This window comes from Apostichopus japonicus, chromosome 10 (assembly GCF_037975245.1).
Source record: "Apostichopus japonicus isolate 1M-3 chromosome 10, ASM3797524v1, whole genome shotgun sequence".
Taxonomy (NCBI): Eukaryota; Metazoa; Echinodermata; class Holothuroidea; order Aspidochirotida; family Stichopodidae; genus Apostichopus; species Apostichopus japonicus.
In genome coordinates this window covers 7,088,391-7,114,531 of record NC_092570.1, presented here as the reverse complement: position 1 = coordinate 7,114,531, position 26,141 = coordinate 7,088,391, and the positions used below count along the sequence as shown (strand labels likewise).

The following is a 26,141-nucleotide window of genomic DNA, read 5'->3' as shown; positions in this document are numbered from 1 at the left end:
ACGATCATGATAGGCCTATAGCAGGAATAAATTACTCAAAAGGTACAACTAACTTCTCCAGTGTACTCATCTGACCAGTACTATACATTAATCATATCCACAATGGTTTACGTTTAAATATCGGTGTCCCTTCCCGCTAAAATTCTGTTATGAAAAGTTTATAATATGTGGCACATAAACGTGTCCAAATTCTCGATATTGTAGTAGCAGGTTTTTACATTATGAAGATCACCTTCATTAGAACAAGTTATGAAAACATAATATACAAAAAAACACGTGGACTAAGCCTCCTACCGCCACAGTACGTTTTTCATTGAATGAGTAAGACATGGACTATTTTAGACGAGTCGCAATATGGGGGTTTAAATTACTACTAACCTTATATTATCAATACTATCATCATACAAGATGTTATAAATCACCTTGCTTTGCTATTAATATGTCATAATTTAATGATTTATTCTATGAATGAGTCCAAGTCAGCTTTAAATGTTTAAAATATTAAATAATAATACATTTACACCTCATATAATTGTTAGTTGTCTTATGTTGACAAAATGGCTGTGACGTCATATCGTACCATAAATGAAATGTACATCATCATAATAACGTGGTGTTACTACGATCTGCACAAATTACCTATATTATGCAGCACAGTATGTGGATGTGTGGTGGTAAAAGCATACGCAATAACACAGCACACAGTACAAGTCATCAAACAAAAATCTGTCAAATTATACCGGCATTCTCTTCGGATAAAGGAACGAAAGTGAGTACGTGTGTTTGTTGTTGATGATATGATTCATCAAGTAATTCTGGAGGTGTTTAAACAGATGGTAGCATTCTGTGCAAGTTAATTGCACACATTTTGATGGGTGTAGTATACGTTGTCTGGGACAATCTCCAGTTGGCTGAGCTATACAAGCCTAGGCTATAGGTTGATATAGGCTACGCTAGGCCTGTCAAGCATATGCGATAGTGAAACTAGTTACTAAACCTACACTAATTTAATCGCGTGCGTGGAAGAATACGTTTACAAAACCGCGAATCCCAGGTGAGTTAATATCCTCGTGGATATATCACATTTACTGGGAACAGAAGACGACTGTTTTGTACAAATAGCAGAGGTTACCTGTTGTGCAATTTTATGTCACAAAATGTTCCATCCTTAGTAATGGGTAATCAAACATGATTGATGAATGATAACCTTACTAAGTGTTAAAACTGTACCCCCTATTTTCTTGTTCCATTTTACCACTAAGCACACACTAAGCCTGACTTACACTACAGTATCAAACCTAGCCTACACCTTTGACTGTAATGTAAGGCCTTAGCTATAGCCTTGTAAGTTGTAGACTGTGTCTAGGATACTTGCACAGATAGTAAACCCACCATGCATAAATTGTCATAATTTTTACTTTGTTTTAGGTCTATATCATTTTCAAAATATTAATATTTCACATTTACGTAATATAACTACACAACAAATTGGCTATACCAGGAGTGATGTATTCTCCAACTAATGCTTGTGAATAAATTATGTAGACTGCATGTATTCAAATTCAATGTTAAGCCTGTAAAAACGGTATCTTCTTTTGTCATTAACTTTATGTTCAGTCATAGTTGAATGAAAAGAACTTGTGAAATTATAGTCTGTTTGTTAATATACATATTTGTCACATTTTTCTTCTACAATTACTAGCTTTTATTAACATTACATTATGTTTCTTGTGTCCTAAGACCTTAATACTTTGTAGACATTGATTTGAAAATTAAGTTCCCAAATTCTAGATCATTGTAAACAAATTGAATGAGAATTGCATTTTCAATTAATCTATAAGAATAAAATTAATGTTACAACCTATCTTGCATGGTTTTTTCTTCTCCTGTTGTAAGTTTGAAGATGTTTCCATTTGGCTGATTTTCTGGCAATTTACCTTTTTTTATTTACTTGCTGTAGAAGTTCAATATCATTTGCTTCTGTTTACTGTTGCCATTTTATGACCAACATTTCAATCCACAGACCTTCATTAAAATAAAAGTTAGCCTAAACCGTTTGCAACTTATGACAGTATAACTAGTACAATCACAAAGTTACAAAACATAGGGAAGAGAAACATAAAACTCAGATTAGAGAACAGCGGAAAAAAAGGAATCAAAGTTGTAATGAAAATCATTCCTTCTTTCGATATGTAAGGTTTCGACTCGAAGCTTTTTCGTTGCTTGTAGAAATCCCATCCCACTCATCTCCGGTCCAAAATGCAGACTGCATTTCTCTGTTAAGAAATTTTTAGTTTTGTTCGTAACTTACATGTTGATATGAGAGGTTGTAGAAATCTTGTAGAAATTTTTTGGAATACCTGTTAATATATGACGTTAAATGATTAAGGTGCCCACTGATAATTATTTATTTGATGTATAGTACATGCATACAAGTGAAGATTCAATGTCATGTTCTTCCTTCGAAATTAGTGGATTGATCTTTTGGCACAATTCTAAATCCTTGTTTGCAGTCTGTTAGAATTCTTTTTACAAATTTCTCTGTCCCTGTTCACAACATAGAGATCGTAGAAATTTTTTTTAAAATTAAATTGTCAATGTTTTCAATCTCTGCATTCAGGTTTTTCAATTAGGCCATGAGCACTGACGAAATGGTAAATTGAATATTTATTATTGAATGTAGTTTATATAAATTTATGCCATTCTTGAATTGGTATGAAAAAAGTCCTGAGATATAAAACAACATGAAACAGTTTGGTCCAACCCCAGTCTTGATAGCTTGTTCCATTGTTTAGATTTAAAGGAGGAAAATTTGCATATATTTGGTATGTAGGTACAATGTGCAATAATGTTTGATGTGATACAAGAACACCAATATTAGAGTTCAGACCGTCTTTGTGTGAAATTATTTTCACTGAGCTGCAATGAGAACCCCTCTAGAACTGAATAAACTGTAATTTTGAATAAATCACTTTAAAAATGATACTTTATCAACAAAATATAATAATCCCTCACACAAATATTTGAAATTATTCTGCAAGATTATTTACTATATAATCATTTCAATTTTTAAGACAAACAAACCCACTTATTGATGTTTTTCATGTATGACATCATAGACTATTGTGCAATGCACGTTGCAATAAAGTGAAACTCTTCTACATCTCAGCAGTGGAGAGTGAGACCAATCTAATTTGTTTCATTAGCAACCAATCCGTCCAATTTTCTAATGATAGTACTTAGTAGTACTACCCTATAATGGTACTTCCATGTCATGCAACAAAGCAATCATATTGATATTGATGATGCAAATAAGTTACAAATATACATGTAGTCATTCTGCTTATTCTCTTAAGATAGTGCTTTGAACTGTGACATTAAACTACAGGTTATGAAAAATGAACTGAAACAAGTATATAGTGATTCTTTGATACACTTTGCAATGCTCAACATACTTTTTACCCACTAAACTGAAGTGGTACACACATGTTTAAGGCAACAAAAAATGCAATTGATAAGAAGAACAAAAAGTAAGATAGTTTAGCCTAGGAAAAGTCTGCGTTTTTGGTTCCTCGCCAGAGGCAGAAGGATTCTACGTAGACTACTGTACGTATGCCATGTTGATGGGGTGCGTTGTAAAAACTGTAACTAAAAAAGTTCATGGTGGATTAACTTCATGCTTGGTATGTGGATCTGTCTTACTAAGTACAAGAACCCTTTTCTTTTCTGTAAAGTTCAATGATCATTTGGGGTCAACAGAGGTCAAAGTCTTAAAACTTTGTAAACGTAAATCTTTGTTCAACTTCATACATGGTATACAGAGCCAGCTTGGTAAGTACAAGAACCCTAGTGAAATTGGTGGAGGTCAAAGGTCATTTGCGGTCAACAAGTCTGAAAATCTTGTATACATGGTAACTCCAAAATTAAAGCTAATTAATCTGTAAATTCTCTATTGCTACAATTTTCTTTTGGTGAACATAGTTTGGTCAAATTCAGTTCAGTCTAGTTTTGTGAAGGGGCTCTATGGGTCTTCCAAAAAAAATGCAGTCATCCAGGATATGAGATTTGCTTCAAAGAGTTGATAGTCTTGCTTTAAACATGTGCACTCAATGGTGCCAAGGTTATCAGTTTTCACCCTCTGAGCTTCAAGGGGTTGACAGGTTATCTCAAATGGTGCAAAAAATTTGCCATTTTTTCTGTGATTTACATTACATGACTTTGGCTTTGGTTAAGGTTGAGAAAATATTTCACAGTGTATCAACAATGTCATGAAACTCTCATGCATTAATTAACAATAATTAAAGGGATGGTTGGTGGCGGAACTGATTTGCTAGCTCAAAATTGGTAAATGAAAATGCCTTCGTCATACATGTATCCATATTCCACATGTTCTTTCTGCATATTGAAACACTTTGGAAGAAAACATTTATACTGTTAAGTTCTTACCAGTGAATTAAAGTGTTGATACCCACATGGGAGCGCTACAAATGAGAGGTGGAATCTCTGATCTTTTCTGGTTCTCACCTAATTCTTGGACAAGTTTAACTCACTTGGTCTACATTAGTCAGATAGTTGTTTTGAATATTGAGCAATTTATATGGTAAATATTTACAAAGCCAAATGGCGTTTTGGTCAAATTGAGCATTTCAAATGAATGTTTGGATTTATCTGTCTCACTGCAAACACTCATCGACAAAATCCTATTGTACAAAATGGCATCTCTTATATATATCAGGTAAAACAGTAGGCTACTTGTGCAGCAGTACGTACCTGGGATAATACTGCCAACAAAAGTCAATAAACGAACCACAGTAATCAACTTGTAAACATTACAGATCAAACATGCCATCGAATTGTGTTCTGTTATATACAGAAGGTTCAAATGGTCTGTTCCTAAAGAGGAAGATTGCAGAATAGCAACTTTCATAGATCATGGATACACATAGTGAATTGAAAATGACTTTGAGGATATTAATGCACCTGTAGACGGTTTGTTGCAGTGGATTTGATACAGTACAATATAAAATACCGTTTCAAGAATTAGCACCATGGATTACACTGCTCTTCCCAGAATTTCACACACTTCGCTTTCTGTTTTAAAGCCTTAGCAGGAAACTAACTTTTAAAAGGATCTAAAAGGATTTCCGTGAAGTGTCTGTCTAACATTTCCTTTGAGACTTGAGGCTCAAAGGTATTCAGAATTGGCCCCAAAATTGTTGCATGATTAAAATTACTTTAAATGAATAAAAGGCAAATTAAAGAGCTTCTGAGACAAATTGCACATTAATCAAACCAATACGGTATATTTTCACTTTTGAGTGTGTTTGTTTGTGTGTGTGTGTTTTAATTTTTTAAGGTTAAATATTGAGCACATTCTTTTAATCACAGTTTGCAGAGCTTGGTATATAATTGATAATTAAGAATTTGAAACGAAATTGTATTTAATCATCTTGAATGCCCTTTTATGAGCGACATGAACCAGGGTACAACATTTCTGATTACTGTTTCAGTCAGCTGGTTGTGAAAAGCACTCTAGAGCCATTTACCTCTAGGGATTCTTTTATTCTCCATAATCATATATATTAAAATTTGAAAATCCTTATACTTAGAATTATGCTACTAGAATTATGCTACTGGCATTAAATTGTTATTTTGGGGAGTCTAGGGAAGCCAGCGATGAAAAACAGATAATTGTTTTCTTCACTAAATCCATGGGGCATACATAGCATCAAATACAACAGGAGTAACAACTTGTGAGTAGTGTGACTAATATATTACTATGCATGTCCCTGCAGCCAATTGGAGAAGGTCATTTTCACAGAGTTATACTGTATGTGTGTAATGCTAGTACAGTATATACTTAGTATAGATGCATGTTGGTACTGTATGCCATGGTACGTATTACTGACGACTAATGGTGAATGTTGGAGTATTTAGATTATAGAATTATATCCATAGCTCCCAACTCTTGAGAAGGCAAATGCTGGGCCGTCCTGGGGGAGGGGTATAAGGGGAGGGGGTGTCTTCCTCCCCTTTTGAATTTTTTTGGAATCCTGGTGATGCCTACTGTACATGTAAAATGGTGGCACTTAGAAAGGCTTTTGTCACCCAAAATTTTCTGAGAAATATGCATTTTTTGTGTGTAACATCAATAAATTGAATAGTAGGTGATAACTCATTCTTTCCCGTGGCATGAAAATGTTGCTGCTCGCCCCAATGGAAAGAAATATACAGTACAGGCTAATTTGAGGTTCAAATGATGCTGTAAAGGAGGTTTTATACTCGATTATGCTAAATGCTAAAGAAGTGATTGTTGCTACTGTAAGTCAAAATTTGTTGCAATTTTTTTTTATGTTTACTTGACAATTACAATGCGGGTTTTTCAGACGCTTGCACGGGTCAGCGGGTTTGGGTGTTAGAATGCGGGTCCAACCCGCGAATTGCGGGTCAGTTGGGAGCTCTGTATATCATTGAAATTTGAAACAAGTTTTTTAGGGGGAAGAGAGGGAAGGGGGTAAGGTGGTCCGGATGAGATGATTCCGGAGTAATTTCTCCTCACAGGGAGCTCCCTCAACATTAATGTAATTCTGGATTATCTGTGTTTATAACTTGATCACAAATCCTAATTATTTCACATTTTCCAATTTAATGTAGACATTGGACAGCAAGTCAGCAACATTCAATCTAGCTTTTCAGTTCACATAAATGGTCTGTGTTTGAATAAACAACAGATCCCTGGTTCTGACAGTAGCTTTAGTGGAAAGGAACTTCCATAATTTATTTATGAACCATCCATGTTTAGTGCCCATGTGACACGGTTCAAACTCTGCTGGCATGCTGCTGTACCAGCATATATGTATGTGTTTGTATATATATATTTTTCGCAATATAACAATATAAATAGTACATGCATGACAGCTGCTAGCTGCATATATCATAACTATGTCCTTGATATTTCTGCTTTTTCAAATATGGAAGCCTCACCTCACTCTGGTGGTATAGCGCTCAGTCAATATTAAAGAACAACATATATTCCGTCAATGAACAAATTAATAAGCAATGTTCGTGAATGTACCCATCATATAAATTGTTTCATAAAGTTGAATTTTGTTTTAAAGACCAATTTAACAGTAGCTGCATGATCCTGATGTGAATACTCATAAAGTTATATAGAATTACTAATTATGTAATGAACATGTATGTTTACCCTAGAGGCAACCCCTGGATAAGAATGCTTACCTAAGAATGCTAACTAACTAGTATGGTAATCAGGTGATAGGAAGGTCTTTTACACATGTGGTGACTCTAGAAGATCTGGCAGATAGGAATGTCAAGGTCACTTTGACAAAGACATAGACTGTAAGTGTATTTCAGTCTCCATACAGTGTTGGAAGTTTACTTCCAAACTAGTTTTAATGATCCTGTTTATCCATTGTTGTCTCCATCTTCTGTCTATTTATTATAGTGAACTTGTAACCTTTTTGTCCCATTGTAATATATTTGCACCTTTTTTCTTATATCGATCACTGTCATCCATAAATCTCTTGATGACATGAAAACATGAATCACTGTCTTAAGATGTCAAGGTGCTTTTGTCAAATCTACCAACAACAAAAAAAAAAAAATCATGCCATCAGGTGATATATCAAGTCAATAGTCCTCAAAGGATGACTGACAATGGGCTACTTTGAGCACTCCCACCCCCTCCCCCAGGACCCCCATGCCCTTCCCCTGTTCCACAAAGAAAATGGGATATTGCAGAGTATTAAGTTATTATGAGCAGACTACTGTAGTACAGTAATTTGAACCTTGGATGAAACACAATTTTTACTAAAAAAAAAGACATAAAAAGGAAAATTAAAATATAAGAATAAATTGAAAGAAGAAGAGGATATAAATAAGGCAGGGATTGATTTGTCTTATGTAGCAAATGCAAAACTTACACAGAATAGCCAATTAATTGTTGTGCAAAAGTTTGAAGATGTATTATCATAAAAATTACACTTTTTCTAAGCAGAAACATTCGTTTTTGATCATCCCAAAATTCCTATATCAATATCTGTATTATGTATACACCAAATTATGTAGCTTCAAATGTTTATTTTGAAGTTTACACAGGTCTATACAAAATGTATCCTGACACTTAAAGTTGCATTTCTGCATACTAGGGTTACAGCAAATGGTTCCAACTTCCATGGCAATGTGGCAAAGAGCCATTAAAACTGTTGTCTTTCTCTTTTTTTTCCTTTTATCTGTAAATTCTTTTTGCCTTTATTCCTTGCCATTTGCCTTTTGAGAAGGAGGGGGCCAGTGGGGGGGGGGTGGGATGGGAGTGGGTGACGTACTGTTGATAAGAGCTTTCCCTCTTCCTTCCTCCTCCACATCCTTGGAAAGTTTTAAATGTTCCATTGCACTATTTATATTTTGGAAATGAACTCAATGTAAACTCAAGTTACTCCTTAAACTTTTTAAGACCAGTTACTCACTTGAAGGCCACTATAGTAAGATAGATGATAATTAGGAGCTACTGTGTATGTAGATATATATATATATATAGTGACATCATTGGCATGTCTGTGGAATCCAAGTCAACAATGCTTCACCTCTCTAGTTTTTGTTGATCACTGAAGTGAAAGTGATCTTGAGCCTTCCTGGAATTTGAGAATTCAATTGAAGGAGGAACACGGAAAGGAAAAGTGGCTTGTAAATTGTAAACTCTGGCATTACAGTTTGTTGGATCTTAGCTTCCTCTTTTTCAAGGTCTCATATCTTATATACTGTACAATAATCATACAGGTTGAGGTATACAAATATATATAGTAACCACAAAGTAAAACCGCAGTGTGGTTTCGACGATGCTACGAGAATACTCTTATAATGTGAATGTGACATTCTAGGCTGTAGGGTATAGCCAGGCTGAACAACATACTTCAAAGTCCAGAAAAAAACATTGAGATATGACAAACAATATATGTATACATATTGGCAGCTGATGACTGAGATCAAAACTTTTCTTGTATTCAACATTCACATTGATCTCTACCAAAGACAACAGGCTTCCTCTACTCAATGTGGTACGCCTACAAGTAGTACGTTTAGCAAGCGCCAGGTTTTTTATTGTACCCCCTGGTCTCAAAGATTTTGCGTCTGGTTTGTCTCTGAAACATGTAACTAGGCGACAGTTAGTAAATGGTGCCTGGTTATATCCCCAACGTTACTACATGCAAACGTGAAGTTTTTATTTGGCATCGAATCTCGACAGTTGCAAAATAAACAGAAAACTTCAATAACGGAAGCAAAGATATAATACTGATGATTCACAATGATATCGTCCATTCCAATTGCAACATATGTTCAAACAGTACAACGTTTATTATACACCTTTGTGCGCGGGCATGTATGCAGCGACGTATACAGTTATCGACACACTTAAGTCAATGGAGATTTGGTCGAGACTTCTGATTCTATCTACGGATACCCTTAGTTAATTTCCAAATGCCAACAACCTCTCCTATTCTGATGAGGCATAACAAAAACGAGAAAGGACACAGAATACTAATTAAAACTCAACTCTGGTAGGCAAAGTAGAGCTCTATGTGAAAAAGCTGTAGGATTCACTAGGAGAGAAATGTCATAATGCTTATTGGGAAATGGGAATTTACCTTTTCACCTTGTTCAGTAGAAAGTGAAACAGTCAGCAGGATATACACGACTGAAGAGGGTTTCTGTGAGCTACAGTAAAAAGGAACTGTTTATTGACAGTGAATTCATATCATATTTTTATGTGAATTTATTTATGTGTGGTTAACTTTTAATGATTGATGTAGATGAAGAGTAAGTAGTTGGTATTTAAGGGGTGATTTTTTTCCAGAGTTATTTCAACTTTCAAGTTCATATATTTCAATGTTTGTAGTATGTTTAATACACACACTCATTTTCTTCATCATTTCTTTCTTGTTTATCTTGTAGGAGGGAGAGAAGTCCTTAAACATTGTTAGCAGCTGAGTGGCATCTTGCCCTACGCACCTTCAAAATGGCCAATCCCCATCAAACTGAGTCGTTACCCTTCAGACTCGTCTTAGGCGCCATCATGGCAGTCTCGTGGGTCTGTGATGTGTTTACGTACTTACCATCGTATATCTATTGGTATCCATCGAACAAATTTGAGAAACGTGTCAAGGCCCAGCCGACAGGTGGCCATCCCGGTGGCAGTTGGGTCTTCGAAAAGAGTCCCCTGATAGAGAGTCTCGCCTCCAAGTACAAGACGTTGGACGCAGAATTTGAGAGAGCGTGCCGTGCTCATCACGAAGCAGATTGCCTTGGAACCAGGGAGGTACTCTCAGAAGATGAAGAGCTTCAGGCAAATGGGAAAAAATTTAAAAAGGTTGGTTACCTCTTTTTCTTGTTGATTCGTGATATGGGGATTATAAATGCACTCTCTTATTTCTGCAGACCATTGTTGTTTTGATTTAACTCAAAGATCTTTGGAACTTGTCTCTTCTGTATCTGAGTATACTTTTGGAATTAAACTAGCAAAATTATGACATTGAATGTTAATGATGTTGCATCCATCCATTGATGGCATATTTGGAATGTGGTTCTTTGTCTAAGAATGTGATAAAATTAACTCGAAGGAAGTGACAGTAGAATGAAATGTACTGTGCACTGTGTCTTCTATTATTAGTAGTGCTGTACAAAGTTAAGGTTATTAAGTTAAGTTAACGTTGTCCTGGAATCAAAATGAGCACACTGTCTGCTCCTTCTTTCAGGTTGTAGTCTGATCTTTGCATTTTCCTCTCAAAAAATCTATGCGTTTTAAGTTTAAGTCACTTCTTTAAAAACCTTTGTTGACATTCATATCTCCATCATTTGGCTGATTTCGTATGGGATTGGAAATTCTGAAAACATGGGAAGACGATTGTGTGGAAAACTAATGTGAAATTGCTTTGTAACGGTAAAGGTGATGTGTGGGATTGTGGCAGGGGGGGGGGGGCATGGGAGTGTGGTAGGACATTTTAAGAGAACTAGTCATGACTTAAACTGTATCTTGATGATCAGAATCTCCAGGTGTCATTACTTGATATCTTGCTGTTGGATAATTTGTGAAATCAACTTGAAAGCCAGAGTTTATCCGTTTGTCCAACAAAAGTTAGTGCCCTTGATTTGATCCTAATTATCTTAAGCTAAAGACCAAAAAGAAAAGGGTAGAATGAGGATACTGAAATGAGGATTTGTATATAGCAGAGAAGAAATATTTTTGTCTTTGAAAGTTGAAACTTGAAAGTGTCATATTTTCTGCCGTAGGATGTGTCCCTTAAATCTTGTTAATTGAAATTCTTGGTCAATGTTTGAGCAGAACTAATGAGTAGAGTGAATCACTGGCACTAGTAAAGCTTACAAGTGTAGTAATCTGAATTGGTACTGTAGTGGGAGTTTTAAGTGTGGATTTTTTTCTAATGTGAAAAATTGACCATAATTTATCTACAGTTATACAAAAAGGTTGCTTTAAATACTACGTAATACCCATACTCAAAGCTTAGGTTAGTCAATGTTCATGTGCTGACATTTTCAAACACGTTGACCAGCTGGGATAATATATAATTGCCTTCTTAGAAAGTATTGTTTGCTGCAGTTTTGTACTATAATACAAACTATGGTGATGTAATCACAGCGATAGTATTGGGCGGGTGGATTTTGCATTTTGGCGAGTAGATTTTAGTCACGGTCGCCACATGGCTAGTTCTGTTAAAACTAATTGTCGAGGCCTGCTTCTCATCATGTGGACTCTCGTATCTATATTCCTATTCTTTCTAGGTCATCATGGGCCAGTACAAATGGAAAACATACAGACAAGTGTTTAAAGAGGTCGATTGCTTCGGGAAAGGTTTACACCAACTAGGTGTACAACCACGACAGAATATTTTAATTTTCTCAGAAACCAGAGAAGAATTCCTTATTTCCTTACAAGCTTGTTTTAGATATAATCACCCAGGTAAGTGTTTTACATTAAAAGCATCATAAAATACAGTATTTTAATAGGTCATTGGAATGGCCTTCTATATGTTATCATGCTAAACTTGCTGAAAGCTTTCAAAACGTACAGTCCTTAAGTACTTTTTCCAGTAGTTAGCTGCAAAGACCTTGAGGGTAATTCAAATTTAAAGTTAAATTCGTTCAGTTATTAAAATTCAAATATGATTTCTGAAGGGTGGCAAGGAAATTTTTGTTGAAGTTTGAGCATAAGTATGAATATGTTATATGACAGCCAAAATGCAAAGGGATTGTAAAATGTCAATGTGGTTATTGTAATGAAAGTCAGCACTACCTACCAGTATAACATGGAATTTGTCAACATATGGTTTCCAAAATGAGCTTTTGTTCTTTGAATGAAAGAAATCTAGTCTTTCTGTTTTTTACTAATAAAAAATGAACCTCCTTGAATTTGATTAACAAAGCTATTTTCCAATTCATGTGGACCTGATTATTCCAGCAAATGCTCAAAGTGTGTTTGAAAATTTATTGTTCAGTTCTCTGTTGTATTCTGTCATGTACTTGAAAACAGAGCAAACCTTCATATTGCCAACTCCCTCTTATTAGATATCGCAGTCTTCATCCTGCCCTTATTGCGAATAATTTAGAACAAATTTAGATACACTATACAAAGCAACAAGTGCAATTTGTCTCCTCATTTCTGTTTCGTTTTCAAGTTTATCGTTTATTTAAGTCATTTACTTTTGCCTAAGTGACAAAAACTGCTTCCCAAAATGAGGTTTTTCTTCAACTTTTCTCTGGTTTCCCCTTCTTTCTTAAAACTGTTTCAAATTAAAAATTTATAGCATTTGGAAAATGTCACCACTCTCCAGTTCATACTCAGCAGGAATATTTATAAATGAAACCACAACGCTTGTAGTTTCGAATTATTGTGCATTGCCCTGTTGGGAAATTGTGCGATATGTTTAAAACGGAACGAATCTTAGTAATCCCATACGTCGACTGGCTCGTATTGGATGTTGCAGTTTTACTCTGACCTCATTCCCCAATAATTTGATCCTAATTTTGAACGTGCCTGCCAGCAATTTTAGGCCTAGGGAAGGAAGCAACAGTTCTGTCTCCTTGGAGTCTTGTCAATTGAAAGTGCTCTTCATTTCCCGAGACGAGAGGTTTCGCAGAGCTTCTTTTAATATACATGTAGAGTCACAGCAGCTAGTGCTTCTCAATGTTAACGATGTCACTGGGTTTGACTATCTGATGTTATGAGGAAAACTTGGACATACATAGATGATTGATACGCTAAGTCAGGAGTTGCATTTCTAGAGGATTAGATCTACCGTGCTCAGGGTGGATGTTACCTGGGAGAGTGGGGGTGGAGGTGGGGGGGGGGAATCAAAAGAAAAGGGGCAAGCAAAACCAATCAGGATGTTTGTGAAGGGAAAGGTTATATCATCGTGTGTGCTCTAAAAATGTGAATGAGAAAGAGAATGGGGAGGGTGGGTTGTTATGTTAAAGCTTCATTTAGAGTTGACTTGCCACGATATATGTTGACCATGAATGTAAGTAAGTAAGTAAGTAAAACTTTATTGCTCCAAATAAGGAAATTAGTGTCTCGCACATAAAAGTTCAAAACAGTACAAAAATAAATGAGCAAAGGAAAATAAATCAATCAGGATATATACAGATGGAGATTAAAGAATGAGAATGAAAAACAGTAAGACAAGGACAGGATAAAAGATTATTGCAACCGCCTAGCGACGTAAGTTGATATTGAAAAGTTTGATTGAATGGGGAAGAAACTGGAAAATTCATGACTGCTCTGCAGCAGAAATGATTAAATACTGTTAGAAACTCTCAGAAATTTGAAAAGCAAGGGTATAGGTCAGAGTTTCATACTAAGATAATTTACATAGCTATATTTCCACTTCCTGTGACATTCACTCGTGCATCCGTGTGTGCTGCAGCATCACTTAGTAATTTATGCCAAATTGTGATGTATGTCTTCTTGCCCCGAAAGGTGTGATCGGTTGTTTATTTTAGACTTAAAAATGTGGTTGTGACATCTAGTAAGTGAATTACAACTTAGCAAAGAATAAAGAAATTCGATAGCAATTTACCGTTTTACCCAAATTTATTTAGCATAGATTGATGTATGCTAATGCTTCTGTGTATAGAAAAAACTGTTTGCATTTTGAGTCTCAATTTGACTGATATTTGCATCGTATAGCAGTTTGCACTGCTATAATACCAGATACATTATTCCCTGGTTAAATGACATTAATGTTAGGTTAGGTTAGGTCTATCGTACAATATAAATCTGTTTCAGGGCAAGTATATATGGTAAATTTAGGAATTAGTTTATTGTGTAAACAGTCGTGCCGTAGTGAAGGGCATTCTGCACACGCTAGATTGGAGAATATCGGTAAAATTTGATCAACTTTTCTTTCTGTTTATAAACATCAAAGTCCTGTCAGATCCTTCGAATCCATGTTTACGAGTTCCTCGGTATCTTTCAATTATTCATTTGCACAACAGATGGAATGTGTTGAACCATTAATATTTTGGATCAATTTTTGTTTGTTTTTCACAGTGGTGACATTATATGCTACTCTAGGGGAAGATGCAATTATTCATGGAATTAATGAAGCTGAGATAAGTCTTATCATTACCAGTGCTAGTCTTCTGCCAAAACTTCAGGTAAGAAACTTGCATAAACTCTCCCGAAAGTTACATGGCCTCTTTGCCTACATGTCTCACATCCTCAACACTCTTGTTCAACTCCACCTAGAGTAAAACTGGTAATTTACTTCGCTCCTCTCTTACCTGTCTCCCACTCCACATCTGCACTCTCCCATCTAACTACATAATGGAAACGTTTTAGCACTGCTCCCTCGCTCCCTGGGCACCGCCCACTTACACCTCAGTTATCTATAAGTGATATGATATAAAGTCGATAAATATTGACCAAGGAAAAAATCTCATACAATTAACACATTTCGTATTTTTGCAACCTCTAAAGATGAACCAGTATTGTTTCATCATGTTTTGATTTTATCCTCCACCCTACAGAGCTCAAATTAGCAACTCAGTAACCTTTTTAATGGAATGTACATGGTTTTCTTCTACCATTCTAGGCCGTTCAAGATAGTATCCCAAATGTTCGCACCATCATCTGCATGGCAGACCAACTTAGAAATTCATCTCCAAAGGTGACTTTTGACAACGGAATTCAAGTGCATTCATTTAAATCTGTGGTCCAGTCAGGACAGAATGAATCTGGTGAGTAAAGGAAACTGCACCGGGGGAGGGGGTGGGGGAGTGGGGGGGTGTAGTGATCTTGTCGACCGAAGCAGAATGAGGTAGAGCTGGGCGGTTGCAAATAGGTACAATTAACAGAGACACAAACTCAAGTATCAGCGGGAACATATATGGTCGTGGTCTTTGCGATGAACATAAGCCACCAAACATCTAAGAAAAATCCTGGGTCGGTTTGGGAAGTATGCTACTTTGAAAGTTGTTTCTGAGGGCTGTCATTTAGAGAAATTTGTGATGTCATTATGTCACTAGGATACAAAACCTTAATACTTTCTCTTGGTTATTCTCTTCAAATTTTTGTTCATGGCAGAATGTTTATTGTTCGACACTGACACTAAATGACCAATTTGGCCATGTTAAGATATTCCCTGATGTAGCTTTGAACAGCATTTGGAAAATGTATTGTCACTTTGAAAAGCACATGTGATGTCAATGGTGGACTTGCTCAAGTCATTACCCTTGCATGATGATGTGACGGAATATTAAACTGTGATTTCTCCAAACTTTGAAACAAGATTTTTCTTACTACTGTAGCTGTGTTGTGAAGATTTTCATCACAGTTATCTCTATCACACAGACTAATTTGTTGATGGTTGAATTTATTTTTAGATAATTTATTTTTTATGGTTAATTTATTTTTACAAAATTTCTTAAATTGTTCAGCATTCCTAGTGCAATTCGGTTGTGCACTCAAATTTACGGTAGGATGTGTACGCATCATCCATATACACTACATTCTTCAAGTGTGTCCATACACTCAATTTACTCCCTTTATCCAGGGAAATAATTTACTGTTCAGCAGATTTGAAGGCCAGTTTGAAGTTTGTCTCTGATATTAAAATGCTATGATCTCTGTGTCCAAAATCTGCAATACATCTCTGCACTCGTATAGCAACTTGCACATTTCCATAGCATTTTGTCATGCTATGCTGGATAAATTCTTCCTTGACATATGTTTAACTTACGTGTCTCTCAAATTGATGTTTCCGTTCCCATGGATTCATCTCGTCACACAGAACGTTGAATTCTTCCAAAAAAAAAGGCATCCCCCATGGGATCGTGAGAAAAACTGTAAATTGTTGTCGTGTTTATAATGATCATCAATTTCTCAAATTTCCACCATTCCTGGTTTTTCTGACCCCTATCTTCATTTACATCCCCATTTTTCCCTTGCAGATGACTTCAGAATCTGTCCAGTACCTAATGATCTAGCTATCATAATGTATACCAGTGGTTCCACCGGTAAACCGAAAGGAGTCATGATCTCACACAGGAACCTATTATCAATGGTAGCAGGAGCAGTTAGCAGGATAAGTGCTTTTGGGTGAGTATTAAACTCAAGTTCCTGGTGATGTTTAGAACATTGTTTGCAGGGGGGGGTGGGGGTAGCCTTCTACTTCCCCTCTTCGTCTCTCACGGTTTAAACCGGGTTGTAAAAGGACACAGTGCTGACGACTGAACCTGTAAACCGAAGACACTTGCAGACTTAGCTAACAAGATGTGACTTTTGTTGTGGTTTAATACCTGCACATTGTAGATGTCAGTTACTGACACTTTATCCTTAACTTCTGTTCTTTCAATACCTTTCATCACTCCTCCATGCAATAAAAATTTGTGAAAGGTTGAGTAACAAGTTTTGGTGAATTGCTAAGTCCATATCTTGTAGTGAAGTCGTGCCAGGAGGGGTATATCCAAGTGATATCACTTGGAAATCAGATACTGAACAAGCTTCTCCTGGTTTGGTTAAAAATTATGCAAAGGATAGACCAGGGTGCAGTAATTCGTTTGAATAGAATTTACAGTTGCAGTGTTGCAAAAGAGTTTTATCTTTCAGGGATAACAAAAGCAAAACTTGATTTTATGATACATTTTATAATAGTACTACTCACTTGAATTGCTTCATTAAAAAGTTACTGTGTAGAAGGGTCTTTGTTGTCGAATGTTTCAGTCTCACACATGACTGGGTAAATTGTTTAATCCTTGTTCATGTGCCGGGACTTGGTTTTCACAATATTTAATATCCTGCTTGAGATGTCTCATTCTGTTTCAGCCCTGGAGACAGCTGTGTTTCGTTTGGTTTTGTTAAAATTCTTAATAGGAACAGTTAGGATGATTCTGTGAGTTCTGTAAGAAAAAGCCAACTCTTGCTCATATCAGACACCTGGTCCTAAACAGGTTCTCAAAAGGACCAACAGTTAATTTGTGATATTTTTGGCAATAATATTATGTGTGTATATCGGACCACATAACAATTTTAGAACATTGCTGCTCCCTTGTAAATATTCCTTACAAGCAAGGAACCATAGTGCTCTTGGGCTCTTGTTACAATAATATCCTGCTTGAGAATTCCATTAAAACCCTTTTGGGTTATGGGTCAGTCTTTATCGTTGATGTTTCATTCTGTTTCAGCCCTGGAGACAGCTGCGTAAGTTATTTACCTCTCGCCCACGTACTGGAGCTAGCGGTGGAGCTCTCTGTCCTCGCCTTTGGTGCTCGCATTGGGTACTCTTCACCTCTCACTCTGACCGACATGTCCACCAAAGTGAAGAAGGGTACGCAGGGGGATGTGACCGTTCTCAAGCCGACATTAATGGCAGCTGTACCAGTGAGTACACTCTTTCGAATGACGGACCCTCTTATCCAATACCAACTGTACCTATATCCAAACCCACCCTACCCCCATCCCATCCCACTACAACCCACTCCTAACATAATGAAGGGGGTAGGAAGCTTCCAAAAAGTCACAAACATCAGAGCACAACATCAGAGGGGCACTTTCTCATTCCACAACCACCACTCGTTATGTTATAAACCGATACACACCGGCCATATCACTTAAATATATATGATGTGTTAGTATGCTATCAATACTATTATGGTGCACGTGAATAATTAAAATAAAATATTAAAATTAACAAAGGCTTAAGATATCCAATAGACAGTTCTTCATCAAAGGGGCACATTTTATTTGCCAGTAGGGCACATTTGCTATTTTGGAAAAAAAGTGGGGGGGGGCACGTGCCCCAAGTGCCCCCCGGCTCCTATCCCCTGCTAACATAACCTTTTCTTCTAAACCACCAGCTATGGAGAAATGCAAACAAATTTTTTAGCTCTAGTTAAGAGGTACTTAGAAATTTTCAATTGGGAGAGCTCTCAAGTTCAGGAGGTCTCCTAAATTAAAACAACCATGATGTTTGGTTGACAAGCCATCTTGTCTTTATAATTTTGTTGATGGGCAATTAATTATTTCAGTTTGCTGCCCCCACCTCTTTCAGCTCATCATGGAACGACTGTACAAGGGAGTCATGGACAAAGTAAAGGACGGCAGCGTGGCGAAGAGAATGCTCTTCTACTTTGCTTACGATTACAAGCTACGACAACTCAGCCGGGGATTTGAGACACCCATCTTGAACAGGTATTTAAAAAACACATTCGCCCTCTTGGAACATTTATTCGATATTTATCGGATTATTTCCCCAGAAATTGTGATTGTAATTGATTTATTTTGTCAGTCACCGAACGTGAGTGTTTAAATTATGTTATGTTTTAGTTGTTTTTAATTATTATGAACAAGGCCTATGATGGGTGTGGAGAACAGATAGAAAAAAACCCTGAAAACTGTTATTTCCACTAAAGCTAACATACTCACTTGGCTTTTTTGTTATTTCATTTGAATAAAATTTACAAAAAGCAATCTGATCATGATCAGAAAAACTGGCTGGTAAATTATAAGCACAATTTGAAAGGAAAAGAACTTACAGGCTAGAATGGCATGTCTGTCTACCAGCTAAAACAGAATTACAAGATGTGTTTTTCTACTGACTAAGCTATCCATCCTTAGATGAGTTGTCTAACCATTTCTTTGCTGCTGTGCCAGTTAGTGTAAACAGGTATCAGATGCCCAGTTTCATTTGCAAAAGAAAATGGTTAAGTGGTTATCAGACATTCATCCAAAATGCTGATATCATCAGCAGTGATTTAAAAGATGTTCTAGCCACCTAAAGAGTCAAGGTAAAAGTTATTCTTCTAAAATCATAATCCAGAAAGCTTTGTATGAATCTCGGACTTGTTTACACACCTTTTCTTGTCACAGGGTTGTATTTGGCAAACTGAAGCAGGCTCTGGGTGGTGAAATACGGGTCCTCCTGAGTGGAGGGGCGAGCCTATCGTCTAATGCTCAGCGCTTCATGCACGCCTGTTTCTGCTGCCCGGTGGTACAAGGCTACGGACTCACAGAGACCTGTGGGGGAGCGACTGTCGGAGAACGTGAGTATACAACACACTATTAACAAATGTATATAACAAAGCAATCATTTGAAAAAGAGAAAAAGGCAAAAAATAAGGTGTTTTGCGATTGATTTTGTGAAGCTTATTTGCTCAGTGTTAAGTATACGCGTATATCTTCAGTCGGTTCTCTCTAGTCCAGGGGTTCCCTAACTGGGGTGCATGAACCCCCAGGTGGTGCGAGAGTCCATCCCAGGGGGTCAAATCTAGAGTACTTTTTGTTGAACTAAAATCTGATATATCATATAATTTAGTAATGTACAAAAGTCGTACCTATCGACAAACTCTTTTCGCGTTCCATACGCATATGTTGCCAGAGTAGTACAGTACCGTGCATGTGATAAAAAACAGGAGCATCTGTCTCATCGTGTGTGATGGGTGATCGATGCATGATACAATTCGTGATCTGATCTTGAAGTTTCCAAATAAATATTTGTTCATCTCTTTTTTTCTTCATTACAATATTACACTATGAACTCGATGTATGATGCGTATTATAGTATAATAATGACTCAGATCGAGTCTCGAAAAGTTGGGGGTTCGTGGACAACTCTGACACCCACAGGATCAAAAGTTGATTTAATATTCACATGTGACCACTTCACACTTGACTGATATAAAGTATGCTGCTGTAATACTGTGAAGTAAATTTATTGAAAGGTGTAATCTCTGAGATGAAGTGTGACCAGAGGTGGAACCCTGTGGAGTAGATATCACTTTATGAGGAAGTAATTTTGAAGGAGTCAGATAGATGGAGGAGGATGCTGGGGTGGGAAGGGGAGTTGTGCTGTTTAAGATCCTGTAACATTATACTGTTATGTTCTCTGCATATCTTAAACACCACCACAAAACGACAATGTTTGGGAAGTACTTACTTATGGTTAGTTTGCTGCCACTGTGTCTTGGCGGTAATTTATTTATTAATTTCTGCTTGTGATTATTCTTACCAGTTGGTGATCACCGTACCAATCATGTTGGCCCACCTCTCATCTGTAACTATATCAGATTGGAGAATTGGACAGAAGGTGACTATATTGATTATTTTTATTCCATCTTTTAGATATGGTTATGAAAAGCATTTTGAAACTAAGTTTTGCCAGCAAAATCCTTAACTACCATACATGGAATGAAAAAGGACCAAGTTAAACCTCTTGTCGCGGAATCTTTACTTTTCTTAATTTTACTGTCACAAGACAGTCTCTGTGGTCATTGAATACTTAATACTCATTTTATACTTAATACTCATTTAAATACTCATTTAAATACTTAATACTCATTTCAATACTTTATACTCATTTCAATACTTAATACTCATTTCAATACTTAATACTCATTTAATACTTAATACTCATTTAATACTTAATACTCATTTAATACTTGTCTCAAATTGTTTCCTATTTCTCTGAGACGATCAAATCCTGCTTCGGATAAATATATCCTCCGTTCGTTTATTTGTATGTTTCTGAAGTTTTTCCCCTCCGTTTAAATCAACAGGTAACTACAGGGTGACAGACAAGCCTAACCCTAGAGGAGAAGTGGTGGTTGGAGGTAACAATATTACAATGGGCTATTATAAGAATCCAACGCTGACGAGGTCTGTCTACCGAGACAACAACGGCGTCAGGGAGTTCTTCACAGGAGATATCGGAGAGCTGCAACAGGACGGTACACTGAAAATCATCGGTAGGTAGAGATATTAATGTAGTGTGTGCATCACAAATGTCCATCGCTGTCTAATTACCGACGGTAGCAAGCTGTGTGTGTATTTTCTGGGATCGATGGTGATATCTAACACTTCTGTTACACCAGGATTAATGTGACCGTCACCTAGGTCAGAGTTGTTGAAATGTTGAAAAACTGAATAAGGGGAATATTGATAAATTTTTACTACCATCCTCCCTTCCATTCGTCATTGGTTTTCATCTATTTGCTTCTATCTATGATATTTCTCGTTCATCGAATAGATCGCAAGAAGGACCTGATCAAGATACAAACCGGGGAGTACATCTCACTACAGAAAGTTGAAGTCGCCCTCAAGAAGAGCCCTTACATCGAGAACATCTGCATCTACGGCGACGGGGAATTCGACTACGTCATCGCTTTGGTCGTCCCTTACAAAAAGGCTGTTGAGGTAAAAATTATGTAACATTATCTTTCGAGTGATAAAAACCGAAAGAGGAATACAGTGAAGGATTTAAGCTTTATTAAATTTTCTGAAGGTTTAGTGTAGATTGTCATGATAAAGTGAAAACAACAGAAAATACTGAAATCTTGCCCCCCAAAAAAAGGCAAGTGAAATGCTTGTCGTGCCTGATGTTATTATAAGAGCACGGTCCATACCTTAGCACAAATGCTGCCTGCAACCCTGTTGGTATCTGATGAGTTTCTGTGGATGTCATTGTGGCAAGGATATGCTGGGGAATCTCATTAGGTAACCAAACTTGTGCAATGTTCTGTCCACTACTTGCTCACTTTGCAATAATTTGTTATATGTTTAAAACTGGCAAATAGATTTGATTAGTTTCCTCATCAATCTTCTCAGAAATAGTGCCTATGAAGTAAAGAAAGAACAATGTTCCTGCTTTTCATTCATGTACAATGTAGGAAACTAACTTGTAAATCTTGCAACTCTCCATATAAAGTCAAACCATCATTTCTCCTTTAAAAAGGAGTTCATGGGTTCCCAATGCCACTGACTTTATCCAGTTCTAAAGCAAGGCAGCAATGTTGTTGTCCTCATATATAAACAATGTAAATACCCTCAAATCTACTGCCGAGATGTCAGACTTTTCTAACAGCCAAAATGATACATGATGTACTGTAGAGGGAGATACCCTACAAGTCAAGTGTATGATGTTTTAATTGGTTTCCTTGTTTAACCTACACATGCTGTAGTGCACTGTAAAAAGAAATGTACAGTATTTCCACTGCCTACCTTACAATGCTAACTCAAATTCCCAGCGAGCCTGTTACCAGTGATTCCATGGTTAAGGATGTAGAATTTTCATTCAACATAAGAAACCTTCATCTCTATTTTCTCTTTTGACAGGAAATCGCCCTGAAGTGCGGTATCGGCACCTCCTGGGAAGAGATCTGCGCAAGTCGAGAAATTGAACGCACAATTCTACTCTCCATTCAACAGATTGGCTCAGAAGGTAATTGTAGTGATGTAACTAATATGTAATTTATTAACATGTAATTAATACAGTCATAAAGTTTGTTAATATAATAACTGATTCAGTACAATATCAGATGTGGTTAATATAGTAGCAGATGAAGTGAAAACAGCATGATAATTAGACAAGATTTTTATGCTTGAACAAGTGAAAGATCCAGTCTAGGATCCTTCCCTGGGTATACCCTCCTCAAACCCCCCCCCCCCCTCTCAAATACCCTTCTCATAATCAATTTATGAGGTGCAATTTAGAAACTCAACTGCATATTTCTTAATGATTTATGCAGTGCTAGTAGAGTAACTTTACCCCAAGTAGACACAGATTTAGCTTCACAGACGTAGCCTTGGGGTGTTACGTCACCAACACCCTTCTGCAAGTGTGAGTTCTGTCTAAAATATGATAAAAAACAAGCCATGCCAAAAGTGTGATTGAAAATGGCAGTTGAAGTTTTTTATAGGAGGTAGCCAAAGTTTATTCCTTGAACTTCACAACGTGGAACATGAGATCTTACAATTAGGTTCCTGCAAAGTCAATCTAATCCTCACTATATTTTCTTTCCTTCTGTTTTTGCAGCCAAGTTACAAAAATGGGAGGTACCAAAGAAGATTAAACTCTGCAAGGAAGCTTGGACACCAGACACGGGCTTGGTCACGGACGCCTTCAAACTGAAGCGCAAACCGCTTCAGGATTACTATGACATCAGTATCAGGCGACTCTACGGAAAATGAACGGTGCAAATTGACATGGAAGAAGGAAAAACGAAAAAAGAACTAGACATTTTGTCACTAAAATTTCATTGTTATTGGAATATCAGTTTTACATACGGTGTATCAAAATTAACGAAACAATTTTCTATCTTAACTTTGATTAAATTTGTTAATTGGTGTCAGTACAGTTTATGTTAATTAAAAATACGCAGACAAAGCTCAGCTTATTATATCTTTTGTTATTTTTTTTTAATGATTTTTTTTTCTTAATAGCTGATCGCTTTTTCTTTCTTGTACTTCGAGGAGGAATCTAATTTAATTAGTTTGTAAAAATTTGCAATTGCCTGGCATGTTTGCTTAACATCATGTAAATATTCATTGTTAATAAGAGGGGATCCGAGATGAGTCAACTTTCATGATCTCTTTGTAAATTCTTTTGGCAGATCTGTAAAAAAACGTTAAATTAGAAAAGATTTGTTTCTTTTCTTTTTGTTGAAAATGAGAGACTTTCAAATTCAAAACTTTTCTCTCGGTATTGGATGTAGCTAGAGTTCATTGGCCAACGTAAAGTACTAGTAATTGATGAGAAACAAAAAAATATTTGCACGAGTGCAAAAATCATAAATACTGGAATTTACTGATGTACACCTTGAACCATTTTCCATGAATGTTCTTTATGTAGGGTTCATGCAATATTATGTTTTCTTTTTAGTATTAAATACACAAAGGCTGCTTAAACTGCAAGCTTTTTGTCACGTCTCTGGTCACTTCTATGCTTGGACACAATTTGGCATGTTTAGCTTAATCATTGTTCCCTTGTGGGAGAGTCTCGTTATTCATATTACACACTCACCTGGGTGATCTGTTGGTGTTTAGCGGTATTTTACATAAGAGATCTGATGCACTAGCATTTTCCAAGCCTACACGAAATTCCTTTTATTCAGCATGTTAGCGAATGTGGGTGTCTGTGTGTGGTGAACTGGGAGTAGGAGGACCACTTTTGCACCTCCCTTAGCGATCACCTGGTTGTTACAGGGTATTTTGACACAAGGGATCTGATAGACTTGACCTAGCATTGTCCAACCCATCAATAGATGCAATTTGTCCCCATTATTGGGAATGAAGGGATATGACCAATGTTGTGCCTCTGTCATTGAAGATGGTGTTAAAAGTGGTATTTTATGCAAGTGATCTGATGGACTGGACAAGCATTTATTCTCCAAGCACCAACAGAGGCATTATGAATTAAGTCCAAGCTACTGTATATAGGTATGCATCATAATATTAAGTTAACAGGCTAGTCTAGTAGTCTGGTACTAGTGTAGTACGTCCATACCTTTCAACTCTTACTTATGTTAGTTAGTAAATCATTTTGGACTTGCCACTTGAGAACTTCAGCAGCTAGTTATAGTACTTTTCTCTTATTAATTTCCTTTTTTTTTTGACCTTTCATATCTGAATATTCATCTTATTTACATTATTATTTAGCGCTCTTGGTGGAAGCCAAGAAATCAAGGTTACAGTGGGAAAACAAGGTTCTTTTGAAAATTTAATATTTTCTGGTATCACCTGTATTGATTATCTTGATGGGACACATTCAGTTCCAAACTTTATCTATTGTTTCCTTCAAAAACCCCTGGAACAGATGTGAAAATCTCAAATTGTTCCTCCCCTCTCCCCTCCTTGTAAACAGATATTTGGACCCCAAATATATGAATTACAGAAAATTGGGAAATGCACAGAAAAAGAGGATTAAAGGGGGACCCTTTTATGATCCTATTAATTTCCTTAATGTGAGATTTTATATAATTTGATGCAAACATCTTTTAAATATGTTCACGTTAAGATATCGTCAAAACTGTTCCCTTACTCTTTCATGTTAAAAACTCAATTGTTACATGTTCCTCTGTTTTAGTATTGAACCTTTGTGATTATAGTTTGGTGTTGGTAAACTTGTTATAATACCCTATAATCCTTTGTGATTTTAAATATAAACCTGCCTTTATTATTTAAATGTTTTTTCCTCTCTTCTTCTTGGTTATCATCGTTTACCGCTTTTAAAGGCTTTTCCCATGAATTGTACATTCTGTATACTCCTAACCCCCCCCCACCCCCTACAACCAACCGTTCTGTTACCCACCTCTAACCCCTCCACCACACCATCCTCTTTCCACTTATTCATTCTCCCAATTCCTGCAGGATTCCCCATAACTGATTCAGACACAAACTTTCTTCTTTCATCCCACAAATGCATATACCTAAGAAATATCTAGGAAAGCCCCCAAAATATTGTGACCCACTGTTAGAATGTATGTATGTATTTTAGATCCTCCTGCAAGCAGGAACTCGTGAAGAAGCCTCATTGGCTTATCAAAGCCGCAAGCTGACCCAAGTCAGTCTCTTAGATTCAAAATTAACGTCCATGATTATAAATTGTCAATTTTCAACAACTCTGTAACTGGACGACATATATTAATCTGGGAGTGACTCGAACTGGGGACCTTATTATTGAAAGGCACTGGCGTTAACCACTGAGCTAACACTCCTTTAATGACTTTGTCTTGTGCTAGACTTATAGTTGTTGCATTTATTGTCTTTGGTTACTTCACACAATTCACTCAGCAGGTTCTCAGTGGGTGTCTGTGGTGCCACATAAAGAAAATGTACA

The 26,141-nt window shown here is 36.6% G+C and overlaps 1 protein-coding gene across 3 annotated transcripts; it reads left to right on the top strand.

Annotated features, from left to right (window-relative positions):
- The first annotated feature begins 610 nt into the window (after positions 1–610).
- Positions 611–25,487, top strand: LOC139974718 (long-chain-fatty-acid--CoA ligase 4-like). Of its 3 annotated transcripts, none has more exons than XM_071982065.1 (14): positions 611–769; positions 9,970–10,384; positions 11,815–11,992; positions 14,582–14,688; positions 15,126–15,270; positions 16,483–16,630; positions 17,716–17,911; positions 18,582–18,721; positions 19,400–19,572; positions 20,541–20,615; positions 21,085–21,273; positions 21,555–21,721; positions 22,640–22,745; positions 23,340–25,487. In XM_071982065.1, exons 2-14 carry the CDS (start codon positions 10,034–10,036, stop codon positions 23,492–23,494), a joined length of 2,130 nt encoding a protein of 709 aa, XP_071838166.1. In that variant the 5' UTR covers positions 611–769; positions 9,970–10,033; the 3' UTR covers positions 23,495–25,487. The 3 variants fall into 3 exon arrangements, with proteins under 3 accessions (XP_071838166.1, XP_071838167.1, XP_071838168.1); XM_071982066.1 differs by having other exon boundaries at positions 667–773; XM_071982067.1 differs by lacking the exon at positions 611–769 and adding an exon at positions 1,035–1,054.
- Positions 25,488–26,141: the final 654 nt, after the last annotated feature.